Source organism: Capra hircus, chromosome 20 (assembly GCF_001704415.2).
Source record: "Capra hircus breed San Clemente chromosome 20, ASM170441v1, whole genome shotgun sequence".
Lineage (NCBI taxonomy): Eukaryota > Metazoa > Chordata > Mammalia > Artiodactyla > Bovidae > Capra > Capra hircus.
The window spans coordinates 10,369,420-10,383,122 of NC_030827.1; the positions used below are offsets into that span (position 1 = coordinate 10,369,420).

The 13,703-nt window shown below is 36.8% G+C and overlaps 1 protein-coding gene across 5 annotated transcripts in view; it reads right to left on the reverse strand.

The window, feature by feature from the left end:
• RAD17 (RAD17 checkpoint clamp loader component) overlaps positions 1 to 13,703 on the reverse strand; it is a 35,604-nt gene that overhangs the window by 19,718 nt on the left and 2,183 nt on the right. For all 5 annotated transcript variants that reach the window (XM_005694599.3, XM_018065607.1, XM_018065608.1 and 2 more), the window contains exons 3-9: positions 9,581 to 9,838; positions 8,948 to 9,031; positions 3,816 to 3,972; positions 2,133 to 2,269; positions 1,570 to 1,622; positions 1,356 to 1,481; positions 1,198 to 1,267 (exon numbers count right to left, since the gene is read on the reverse strand). In XM_005694599.3, the coding sequence (XP_005694656.2) occupies positions 1,198 to 1,267; positions 1,356 to 1,481; positions 1,570 to 1,622; positions 2,133 to 2,269; positions 3,816 to 3,972; positions 8,948 to 9,031; positions 9,581 to 9,838 (885 nt within the window). The remainder of the gene's footprint in view (positions 1 to 1,197; positions 1,268 to 1,355; positions 1,482 to 1,569; positions 1,623 to 2,132; positions 2,270 to 3,815; positions 3,973 to 8,947; positions 9,032 to 9,580; positions 9,839 to 13,703) is intronic.

Below are 13,703 nucleotides of genomic sequence, written 5' to 3' on the forward strand. Positions count from 1 at the left end.
ACACCACTAAATATTTTCAAAATATGAATTAAGGACATAATAGTTCACCACAGCAGCTGCTCCCTCTATTACTGGATTCACTGTGCTTCTAATGTTTCACTATTAATAGTTGTATTTATTCAGCTAAGTGCTCCACATACATGCGCTATTTTGTTTAATCCTCAACATAACCTCTCCCCTGGAGATTTCCCTCAGTTCCTGTGATCCAGCATTGCAAAACAAATTATGTTTCACGTAAAATCCAGTTGATTGATAGCAGCTGGTCCACCTAGAACCATGCTGCTGAGAGGAGAAGTTTTATCAATTTAACTTTAACACCATCTTGATTTGAAAGATTAAAAAAAAATGATGCATTAAACGTAACAGCTATTTCAGAACAATGATAGTATACTCAACACTACTGAACTGGATGGCTAAAAATGGTTACGATATTTCAAATATAAAATACAGTTAATAGTACTGTGTATATTATATATTTGAAAGTTGCTAAGAGAAAAAAATCTTGAAATGTTCTCATCACAAAAAAGAAAAGGTAATTTATGTGACATGATGGAGGTATTAGAAAATGCTATGGTGGTGATCATTTTACATTATATAAGTTTTATCAAGTCAATGTGTCATACACTTTAAACTTACATGATGTTATATGTCAGTTATATCTCAATAAAGCTGGAAAAAAAGTCTAAGATGGTAACTCTTATGATGTATTTTTTCCATAATTTAAAAAAATTATTAAATCTGTAAAAGTGACACAGGACAAAAGTAGAGTTGGATTAGAACTGATTAATGAACCAAGATGGCAGGAAATAGTTTCTTAACAATAGACACAAATTAGAACACTAAGCCAAGCAAAGGAAAATTAAAGGTTCAGGATGTTTACATTTTTTATTTTTTGGCCACGCTGCATGGTATGTAGGATCTTGGTTTCCCAACCAGGGATCAAACCTGTACTCCCCGCAGTGGAAGCATGGAGTCTTAACCACTGCACTGCATGGAAAGTCCAGGTTAAGGGTTTTTAAAATCAGTCTTTCCTACATTTTCTAAAATGACATGCTTTAGGAGTGTAAATACATTTTTTTTAATTTTAAAAACTGAGATAACTCATGTCTCTAATTCCTCAAGTTTGTATAATACCACTTAAGTTTGGCTTTCTATAATGACAATGTAAAGTTCAAGAAAATCAGTTTAGAAACTTACCTTATTAGCTTCTACTGTCACTATTCGATTAAGAAACTTCATCATAATTGTTGGTGCCACAGGGTTGAAACTGTCAAAGTTTTATAAAGAAAGACAGTGGTTATGTGATTAAAAATACAGTATGTACGTGATATTTTAAGCAGAAATTTCATTCTTACCTAATATTTGAAATAGCACACTCTTCTTGAATTTCTTTGGGAAACAGTAACCTTTGACTATTATCGCCACTGAGACTGTCAGAGATTATAAATATTAGAGGACACCTACCAATCTGCACATACTTCCTAAAAGAACAAAAGATAGCAAGTAAGGCTGAAATTTAAACCTCCTGTCATTTAATTTGGAGTTTTAGAAGACTTCACTGAAACTCACCTCAGAACTTCATGTAAAGTATGAGAATCCCGATAAAACTGGTTAGGTAAGTCCTACCAAAAACAAAGGATAAACACTAGCTCAGTTTTATTCCCATGTAAATTTATTTTCAGACTTATATTTACCAAAATGGGGAAAAATGTTATGTATTCAATGTACTATAATCAGAACTTCTGTAGAAATTAAACATCAACTAGCTGAAAACATCAACTAGCTGATTCCCTAAATAGTAATAAGCGTCTATGGAACTTTCAGATCAAATTTCTTCAGGTCATTACAAGTTATAATATTCTAAGACATCATTTTCCAAATATTTTTTTGCCTTTCTACATTTAGGCCATTAAATTTTTAAAGTTCACTAACCTATAATATATATACACATGCAACCTATAGTTACTCTATCCAGGTTTAATGCAAGAAACTTTAGGTTTATTCTATTACACAAAGACTTTATATTTTACCACTACTAGTACCATGGACAGAGCTAATGTCACAATCACATAAGATATATCTTGCGATTGTCTATTCAATAGTTACAGCAGAATTTCAAAAGTCATCCTTACTTCAACTAGAATTATCTTCTTATCAGTTCTCAGATCATCTCCAAGCATTTGTAGTTGGTTATACTTTGTTGCTCTTAGTAGAAACTCTTTAAAAATTGCTATCTGAGACTGGTAGGGAAATATATGGAAGCTTGATTCTGAAAAGAAACATACTTAACACTTATTTTCCATAAACTATGTATATACCAATATTACATATATGTACATAACATCAGAGAAGGCAATGGCAACCCACTCCAGTACTCTTGCCTGGAAAATCCCATGGACGGAGGAGCCTCGTAGGCTGCAGTCCATGGGGTGGCTAGGAGTCAGACCCGACAGTGATTTCACTTTCCCTTTTCACTTTCCTGCATTGGAGAAGGAAATGGCAACCCACTCCAGTGTTCTTGCCTGGAGAATCCCAGGGACGGGGAAGCCTGGTGGGCTGCCATCTATGGGGTCGCACAGAGTCGGACACGACTGAAGTGACTTAGCAGCAGCAGTACGTAACATAATGAATATTACAAAATATGTTTTACATACACATAAAGATAATGTAGCACACAATACTGTAGACTGTTTTTTAATTTAAAACTGTTCAAATTTAAAACAGAATATTCATTTCAAAAGACAAACTCACTGTGAACAGCAGCATAATGCTTCTGTACCAAGAAATGTAATATGGAGTTACCTTGATTTCAGAACACAGCTGTTAGTATAAAAATCATTAAAGTGGTACAAATATTTATGACTTTGTCTACACAATGAAGACTCTTCCAGTAAGTGTGTGATCATAAATGAGCTATTTTCAAAAATAGTAAGTTTTACCTTAATAAGTTTTAATGACAAAAACAGAATGACTGATTAGTAAACTTATTAGGACTACAAGAAGCAATATTTTATACAGAAGATCGTAAATAAAGACTTTCCAGATTGTCAAAAGTCACATTACTACTAGAAAGTAGTAAAAATTCCAGGAGTAGCTGCAAAAGGGTGTGCATATACACAGATGTTATAGAAGAACCTAAAAATAGAATCTTAAAGAATACCCCACACTAAAATACTAATTGTCCTTCTACAGAAACCCTTGCACTTCAAAATGGCCTAGGTGATTTGTATATGCCTAGCCTAGTTACTCTAAAGCAGCAATAAGAAAGCTATGCAAGTTAAAAATGATCATGCTGGAGTTTATGAGCATATATGTGAAGTTATATTACATTATATTACACTACACAGGGCTTTCCCTGGTGGCTTAGATGGTGAAGAATCTGCCTGCAGTGCAGGAGACCTGGGTTCGATCCCTGGGTCAAGAAGATCCCTTAGAGGAGAGCATGGCAACCCACTCCAGTACTCTTATCTGGAGAATCCCCATGGACAGAGGAGCCTGGCGGGCTACAGTCCATGGGGTCACACTGAGTCAGACATGACTGGGCAACTGAGCACCACCTCTTTTATTGGAGGGACCCTTTCCTTCCTTCTCCTAAAGTTACTTCTCTCTGCACCTAAATGCACCCATAAAGTTTCATGTGATTGCTTCTCTGACTGTGAAGCAGCTGGTAGTGGGCAGATGCCGATCAAGTACAGGAGCAGCAATACATACCTTCCTCTCAAAAACATACCCAGTAGGGTCTGAGGGGCTTGTTTCAAATCTTCTGTAAACATAGACTTTCCCACTATTTCCACTACCTTCACAACAAACCTTACCAGGATTCAATATCTCCTTGAAATCATCTTTTTGGAATTCTGGTAAAACTGGATTAATCCACTCTTGTACTTGAATACCATGCTCCTTTGCTAGTATTTTTATAGTTGTTGTTTTTCCACATCCAGGAGGTCCTGTTACTAATAAAATAGATCCACCCTAAAACCAAATATAAACATCAATTAAAAAAAATCAAAATCATTGGAATGTTAGAATATTGTTTTAATACTCTTAAATATTATCTCTAGAAATATTTAGTCATAAAAGCAGACTTAACTGCACAATGTTAGCTGGAATAAACCAGCTATAGATAAAAGAATCTTATTTCCTGAACTTCTAAGCACAGCTTCTGATAATTTCCCATTCTTTTCTGGGGGTTAGGGGGACTTCATGTTTTCTTAATATCTTTATAAAAAATTTTTTAACTAGAGGACAATTGCTTGACAATATTCTGTTGGCTTCTGCCATATGTTAACATCAATCAGCCATAGGTATACATATGCCATAGGTATACATATGCGCCCTCCCTACTGCACCTCCCAGCGCCTACTGTCCTTCTAGGTTGTCTCAGAGCACTGGATTTGAACTCCTTGTGCCGTACAGCAAATTTCCACTGGCTATCTAATTTTACATATGGTACTGTTTATATGTCAATGCCACTCTCTCAGTTAGTCCCATGCTCTTCTTCCCCCGCTGTGCTCACAAGTCTGTTCTCTGTTTGCATCTCCACCGCTGTCCCTCAGATACGTTCATCAGTACCATCTTTCTAGATCCTATAAATATGCACTAACATATGGTATTTTTCTCTGACTTACTTCACTGTGTGTAATAGGCTCTAGTTCATTCACCTCATTAGAACAGGAATGATTCAAATGCATCCGTTCTTACGGCTGAGTAATAGTCCACTATGTATAGGTACCGCAGCTTCTCTATGCATTCATCTGTCAATGGCCATCTGGGCTGCTTCCATGTCACAGCTATTGCAAATAGTGCTGTCATCAACAATGGGGTACATGTGTCTTTTCCAATTATGGTTTTCTCAGGGTGGGCTGCCGTCTATGGGGTCACACAGAGTCGGACACGACTGAAGTGACTTAGCAGCAGCAGCAGGGTATATGCCTAGTAGTGGGATTGTTGGGTCATATGGTAGTTTATATGATCATAAAATCATATGGTCATACGGTGGAGTTGGACACAACTGAGCAACTGAACAATGGTAGTTTTAGTCCTAATTTTTAAAGCAGTCTCCATACTGTCCTAAATAGTGACTGTATCCTCAATTCTTGCACTATGTTCCTCCCAAGGACTATTCAGCAGCCAAATTAAAACACCTTCAGCTAGATTAAAGAGGTCATGTCTGACACAAGTATTTTTAAGAGGTTACCTGAACTCAGAATATTCAATCTTAATATCAACCTCTCTTTGGATTATATCATTCAATATTATACAAGTATAATATTCTTATGGAATGACCTCAGTTTGGATATCAGATTTTTTAAGAAATGTATTTACCAGAGACAGGACTCTAAAGACAGACTAAAGGTTATAGGTCCCAGTAACATTCCCTCACACATTGAAAAAAAAAGTTTAAAAATTTAAAACTGAAAAATTATCAGGGGAAGATATCTTGTATGTAACGGTGGGCTGTAATCCTTGCTTGCTTGTTTACCTTTATTAACTATGATAAATAAGGGCATGTGTACTTGTACCCAGAGAAGAGCCAGTTACACTATTCATTTTAATTCTTTTTTTTTTTTTTTTGCCATGCCATGCAGCTTACTGAATTTTAGTTTCCCCACCAGTGACTGAACCTGGACACTGGCAGTGAAAACACTAAGTCTTAACTTAGTGGACCACCAGAGGATTCCCCTGTTCAACTTTTTAAAATGAAAGACCTTATGAGTTATAGTTCTACAGGCCATGAGTTTAATGTTAATGATGTAATAATACATATTAAATAAGGTATCTTGAGGACTTCCCTGGCGGTCGAGTGGATAAGACTCTGTGTATCCACTGCAGGGGGATGGATGCTGATTGGATCCCTGGGCAGGGAACTAAGATCCCGCATGCCAAAAAATAAGTAAATAAATAAAATTTTCCAGTGGTCATGTATGGATGTGAGAGTTGGACTATAAAGAAAGCTGAGCGCCATAGAATTGATGCTTTTGAACTGTGGTGTTAGAGAAGACTCCTGAGAGTCCCTTGGACTGCAAGGAGATCTAACCAGTCCATCTTAAAAGAGATCAGTCCTGGGTGTTCATTGAAAGGACTCATGCTGAAGCTGAAACTCCAATACTTTGGCCACCTAATGCAAAGAGCTGACTCATTGGAAAAGACCCTGATGCTGGGAAAGATTGAGGGCAGAAGGAGAAGGGGACGACAGAGGATGAGATGGTTGGAAGGCATCACCGACTCAATGGACATGAGTCTGAGTAAACTCCGGGAGTTGGTGATGGACAGGGAGGCCTGGCGTGCTGCAGTCCATGGGGTCGCAAAGAGTCAGACATGACTGAGCGACTGAACTGAACTGAAATAAATAAACACGGTATCTTTAAACAGAAACATATAAAACAAGGTTATGTATCGATGGAGAAGTGATGAAAATGTGACCAGAGGTGACCATTAGGTTTTTCGTTTTCTTTCAACATTAGGTTTTGAAGGAACCAATCTTGCATTTCCCATAGGAACAATGGTTCAGGACTCGCTAATTCTTTGCTTGCAGTGACTTTAACGTAACGTAACTAACGCAATTAATGAGAACTGATTACTGCTAAGGAAACTACTTCTTTTCAAAAGAAGAGAAAGCTCAAACAAAGGCAGCCCTGCATTTTTCTTATGGAACAAAGTTGCATATGTTTTCTGACACATGATACAGCCACACACCAGGTTTTGCTTCTAGCAACAGAATTGGGAGCTAGTCTCCTATCAGAACGCTAAATACTTTTTTAATCCCCCCAATGCCTACATTGTAATAGACTTACTACATTTTGAAGGAAAGAAGTCGGCCTCCAAAATTAAACTCAGCGAATAAACAATTTTTTAGCTTTTCCATAGAGAAATCTAGAAATTATCCAGGATTTTAAAAATCAAAATGTCTTATAATTACTGACATTGAAAGTTTTGTATAATAAAGAGTATATGGCTGGTTAAAGTACAACTTCTTAGAGGGAAGAAGCTTTTCAAACTGTAGAGGAAATACTTTCACTAATACCTATATACATGCACACATACCTAAGTCATCCTACTGGTAAAACAATAACAGTAACACTTGTGCAGGTTTAAGACACAATAATGCTTGTACTTAAAAAAAAAAAAAAAAAAGGACTGATAAGTGATAAAACACAGTGGTCACTGAAAAATAAAGACTATTTAGTTGAGATGACCAAACCACACAATGAGAAAGCTTTCTGAGAAAGTGCCCAAGAATTGGTACTCGGAGAAACAAGAGATTTCTATGAGCCAGCAGAGGAATACCAATGCTGAAAATGAAGATTCATTTTGAGTACATTTTCTTAACTCTACACCAAAGATTAGATCGACAAACCCAACAGAAAGAATCTTGATTCAAAAAAGGACCTGTTTACCACTGGAGGTAATTAAAACACCAACTCTTCATCTCAAAGTAATTTATCCTGTCTTTCCAGTTGGAAATGTATTTAAAGGTATTAATAACTAAGCAAACCCAGTTAGTGATGAGGAAATCTATTTTTATAGAAAAGTGCCAGCTAACAATTATAGAACTAACAATAATAGAAGGAGAAAATTCACCATTTCACAATCTTAACAAAATTACTAATCAGACAAGGGCTGAAAATGGACACTAAATCTCTTAGGTGAAAGACTATCAGAAAATCCTATATGCTGCCAAAGCATCTTCCAATAGATTATGTGCCAAATGCAAAAGGAAGTTACAATGAAGAGTTTTGACTATCACCTTCTTAATCTACCGATCAAATTTAACTTCAAACAGCAGGATAACAAGACCCTGGTCTCTTCAATAAGTCAGTGTCAGGGAGAAGGTGAAGGGAACTGTTCTAGATTTTAAAGCCCTAAGAGATATAATAATCAAATGTAATGGATGGTCCTTGATCATGCACTGCTTTTAAGAAACCAGATATAAAAGACATTTTGAGGACAACTGGAAAAATGTGAATATGAATGGATCACTAGATCCTATCAGGGAATTAAATGTCAAATGTTTACATTTTATGTTAAAATACGCATGGGGGAAAATGATGGCTATATTACAGGTTTGTGAATATTCATTTACTATTCTATTTTTCTTTATGTTTGCAGAATCTCAAAATTTTAAAAGTTTAAAAAGAGAGAGAAAGAATATTCTAGCTTGGGAGTCAAGGGCAATTATGGAATTAGGAAGTGAAAGAAAAAACATTTTACTGGGTAAAATAAATGATTAATTTAGATTATATTTAGTAAAAACTGGAATGTAACTTGCCTACTTGCTTCAGTGTGAGATGATCTGATATGCTAAATATATTGGCACCCAAATGGTTTACTATGCTTTATACATAAGAAGGAAAAAGAGATAAAAGTAAAGGAGAAAACTCAAAGTCTCTTGAGTCTTTTAATGAGGCAGAAGTAGTAAGGTCAGACAGCTTTCTACCACAGGTGAGATGGACTCACGAGTACAAAATCAACATGAAAGTTTTTAACTTCCTACAGCCAACTATAAGGCAGAGAAACATCTGAGGTCAAGTATTGCTAAACATTTCTCGGGGTTTCCCTGGTGGCTCAGTGGTAAAGAATCCACCTGCCAATGCAGGAGGCACAGATTCGATCCCTGGGTTGGGAAGATCCCATATGCTTCAGAGAAACCAAGCCCAGGCACCACTACGACCGAGCTAGTGCTCTATCTACAACCCAGGAGCCACAACTACTGCGGTCTGAAGCCCACACGCCCTACACATAGCCTGTGTCCTGCAACAAGAGCAGGCACTGCAATGAGAAGCCCTCTCACCACAACTAGAGAGCAGCCCCGGTCGCTGCAACTAGAGAAACGCCCACACAGCCACAAATACTCAGCATGGCCTCCCAAAACACTAATAAACAAAGAAACAAAAATAAATAAATAAAAACTGCTTAAAAAAAACAAAAACATTTCTTATTTAGTTACCTGTTTTGGCTGCCTTTCTAAGACTTCAGCTTTTAACCAGGTTTCAACTTCTTCAATTTTCTTTTTATGCACAGCAAGCTCATGCTAAAATTTTCAAGTTTAAAATAAAAACACTTTAACTCAAAAATTTTTGATACACTGCACAGATTATTCTACACATTTTTAATGAAAAAATTAGCAAATGAGTAACATAATAAAAAAGTCTTTTTGATTATACTTAACTCTTTATATTCATATGGAAAAATTCTATTGTTAAACTGACCACAACATATGAATATCTGAAGCACATCTGAAATTATAAAATATTTTAAAATCCTGAAATACATTTTAGTAAGGTAATAAATAGGAAGGGACTTTACATTTTGCAAAAAATTAAATAGATTAAGTCAGTTAGGGGTTGATTAAATTAAACTGAATCAAACGGTTAAATTAAATCAAAGACAAATAACCAATGGTATTATCTTCAGAATAACTGTTGGGAAAATTCAAGACTGGAAATATAAAAAAACTTAGAAGTTATTATTTTTTCTAATTAATTTAGGCAAAAAGGTTTTTATGAATAATAACAAAAATGCACATCCCTCTCCTTCCTGAAACTAAATTATGAAGACTTCTTTGTATGCTAATTATTACCTGAGTTTCTGGTTTGTATTTATCCACCCATGGTTCATTTTCTGACAGATATTCTTTTGAATTGTCTAGACCACAGATCTGTTTAGAGGAAGATAGGTTTCCTCCTTTGCTAGCTGGATTTCTGCTACTTTCTAACGTGGAAGGCACCTTTTTTCTTCTAAGACTTGCGTTATTCACACTTAATGATGTGGCAGTAACAGCAGAAATGCTTGTAGTCTCTGAAAAACCATCAAATGATAGGTCTACCCAGTTTGTTACCTGAAAAAAAGAAACCATATAAATAAACACTGTTATATTTTTTTGCATCTATTCCCTATGTAACTAAACTACTCTATTAAAAACATTCTTGTATTAGCAACATTGACAATAAACCTCACAAATTAGTTCTTTAAATAAAACTGACTCTATGTATGTTACTTTTCTACTTCACAGTAAGTATAAATGCATACTTATCTACTTGACCATGACAGGGATAAATGCCATATAAATGAATATAGAGTACAAACAATTATTTTTATAAATAATAATCTTTCCAGGGTAAAGATCGGTGGCTTCCCTGGTAGCTCAGAGAGTAAAGAATCTGCCTGCAATGCAGGAGACCCAGGTTCAATCCCTGCGCTGGAAGAACCCTGGAGAAGGAAATGACAATCTACTTTAGTATTTTTGCTTAGTGAATCCCATGGACAGAGAAGCCTGGTGGCTACAGTCCATGGGGTTGCAAAGAGCTGGATACAACTGAGTGACTTTCACTTTCAGGGTAAAGATGAGGCTGATTCTTTTAAAACTCATTTGTAGCCTTGAAACACAAATATTAAAATCACCTATCAAAAAAGAAATAAAACAGAATAAAGAAAAGGGCAACCATGTAGAGCACTAAGGAAAGTAACACTTCTGCCTTGACCAGATTAATACATTCACAAACTAAGAACCATTTCATACATTGAAATAATCCCTATCAACCTTAAGATTTGTGAGGATAAGGTCTAAGAATACCGATGCTATGAATAATCTGTATTTGTGACTTGATTATATTTTTCTTCAGCTCATGAAGCAACTAGTACGTTTCTGAAAGGAAATCAGGCTTTCCAGAGAGGATGATCTGTCAGATTTGTTCAGGAAAAAGGATACTAGGTTAACAGAGCAGGGAAGTCAGTGAGTTCTACTTCACGGTCCTCTGGTCTATAGAAACTCCTGACCTCTCTATTTCCCTCCACCATTTCCTTTTCTTTAAAATCCTTCATAATGATACAAGAGGTGGCAAGAATACACAGAACTGTACAAAAAAGATCTTCACAACCCAGATAATCACGATGGTGTGATCACTCACCTAGAGCCAGATATCCTGGAATGTGAAGTCAAGTGGGCCTTAGAAATCATCACTACGAACAAAGCTAGTGGAGGTGATGGAATTACAGTTGAGCTATTTCAAATCCTGAAAGATGATGCTGTGAAAGTGCTGCACTCAATATGCCAGCAAATTTGGAAAACTCAGCAGTGGCCACAGGACTGGAAAAGGTCAGTTTTCATTCCAATCCCAAAGAAAGGCAATGCCAAAGAATGCTCAAATTACTGCACAATTGCACTCATCTCACACACTAGTAAAGTAATGCTCAAAATTCTCCAAGCCAGGCTTCAGCAATACGTGAACCATGAATTTCCAGGTGTTCAAGCTGGTTTTAGAAAAGGCAGAGGAACCAGAGATCAAATTGCCAACATCCGCTGGATCATGGAAAAAGTAAGAGAATTCCAGAAAAACATCTATTTCTGCTTTATTGACTATGCCAAAGCCTTTGACTGTGTGGATCACAATAAACTGTGGAAAATTCTTAAAGAGATGGGAATATCAGACCAACCTGACCTGCCTCTTGAGAAACCTATATGCAGGTCAGGAAGCAACAGTTAGAACTGGACACGGAACAACTGACTGGTTCCAAATAGGAAAAGGAGTACGTCAAGGCTGTATAGTGTCACCCTGCTTATTTAACTTATATGCAGAGTACATCCTGAGAAACGCTGGGCTGGAAGAAGCACAAGCTGGAATCAAGATTGCCGGAAGAAATATCAATAACCTCAGATATGCTGATGACACCACTCCTACGGCAGAAAGTGAAGAGGAACTAAAAAGCCTCTTGATGAAAGTTAAAAGGGAGAATGAAGAAGTTGGCTTAAAAGCTCAACATTCAAAAAACGAAGATCATGGCATCTGGTCCCATCACTTCATGGGAAACAGATGGGGAAACAGTGGAAACAGCATCAGACATCTTTTGGAGGGCTCCAAAATCACTGCAGATGGTGACTGCAGCCATGAAATTAAAAGACACTTACTCCTTGGAAGGAAAGTTATGACCAACCTGGATAGCATATGGAAAAGCAGAGACATTACTTTGCCAACAAAGGTCAGTCTAGTCAAGGCTATGGTTTTTCCAGTGGTCATGTATGGATGTGAGAGTTGGACTGTGAAGAAAGCTGAGTGCCGAAGACTTGATGCTTTTGAACTGTGGTGTTGGAGAAGACTCTTGAGAGTCCCTTGGACTGCAAGGAGATCCAACCAGTCCATTCTAAAGGAGATCAGCCCTGGGATTTCTTTAGAGGGAATGATGCTAAAGCTGAAACTCCAGTACTTTGGCCACCTCATGCGAAGAGTTGACTCACTGGAAAAGACTCTGATGCTGGGAGGGATTGGGGGCAGGAGGAGAAGGGGACGACAGAGGATGAGATGCCTGGATGGCATCATTGACTCGATGGATGTGAGTCTGCGTGAACTCTGGGAGTTGGAGATGGACAGGGAGGCCTGGCGTGCTGCGATTCTTGGGGTCGCAGAGTCGGACACGACTGAGCGACTGAACTGAACTGAATGATACACAGAGAAAAATGTAAAAACAAAATGTTTTAACCTAAAAATATTTAGGAGTATTAAAAATTCTCCCACGTTATAGGCAGACGCTTTACCGTCTGAGCCACCAGGGAAGTCTTTTTAATTATTAAAAAATATTTAATAATTTTAATTTTAAAAGTGAACTTTTTCTTAACATTCCAACAGTATAAATCTAGAAAAATCTAGTTTAGTGCCTGACTTTTGGAATTCCCTGCCTGGCTAACAAGTGGGAACCAAGATATATTTTCCTTGAAGAATGCTCACCCACAGTTGTGAACCATTTAGTACACAATGCTTCTTGCTGGGAAGGAAAGAAAAAAAACAAACAGAGATTGGCACTGCAAGTAGGCTCAGGAGAAGGAAGTTAGAGCTTACAGGTATTTTATGAATGCAAAATCACACTTCATTCCTCTTATAAAAGCAGAGGTTAGGATCATGATCAGCAGAGGGTAAAGGAAGGAATACCTCTGGGGAAAACAATTTCAGTCATAGCTACTCCTCTCATTTCCTCCTCTTTAAAAGGCTGTCACCGGTACTATAATTTTGGCCCTTTTCCTTTATAAAAATAGGGTACATGAAAATATGAGTAGTAGTAAAACTCTTAATAGTAATTCTGATCTAGCAACTTCAATATGCATGTTACTCATACATTTTAAAGTTTTATTTCTTACATAAATGTGAATTTAACTTCCTCAAAAAAAAAAGAAGAAAGAGAAACAGCAAAGTTAAATAGTTTACTTACAGTCAGAGGACAATCAGATCCACCACTAGGAAAATGGATAACTTCCAGTACACTGTCTGACACCCATCCCACCCACCCAACAGCTTTACTGAGAACTGGTACACTGAACCACATAATTTCTAAGAGGTGGGGCTTTTCAAGTTATAATACCATATACAACATATTTCTTTCTCTTCGATTGCTCTTTCATTCCCAATGTTCATCACAGCAATGTTTACAATAGCTAGGACATGGAAGCAACCTAGATGTCCATCAGCAGATGAATGGATAAGAAGTTCTGGTACATATACACAATAGAATATTACTCAGCTATTAAAAAGAATACATTTGAATTCATTCTAATGAGGTGGATGAAACTGGAGCCTATTACACAGAGTGAAGTAAGTCAGAAAGAAAAACACCAATACAGTATATTAATGCATATATATGGATTTTAGAAAGATGGTAACGATGACCCTATATGTGAGACAGCAAAAGAGACATAGATATAAAGAACAGACTTTTGG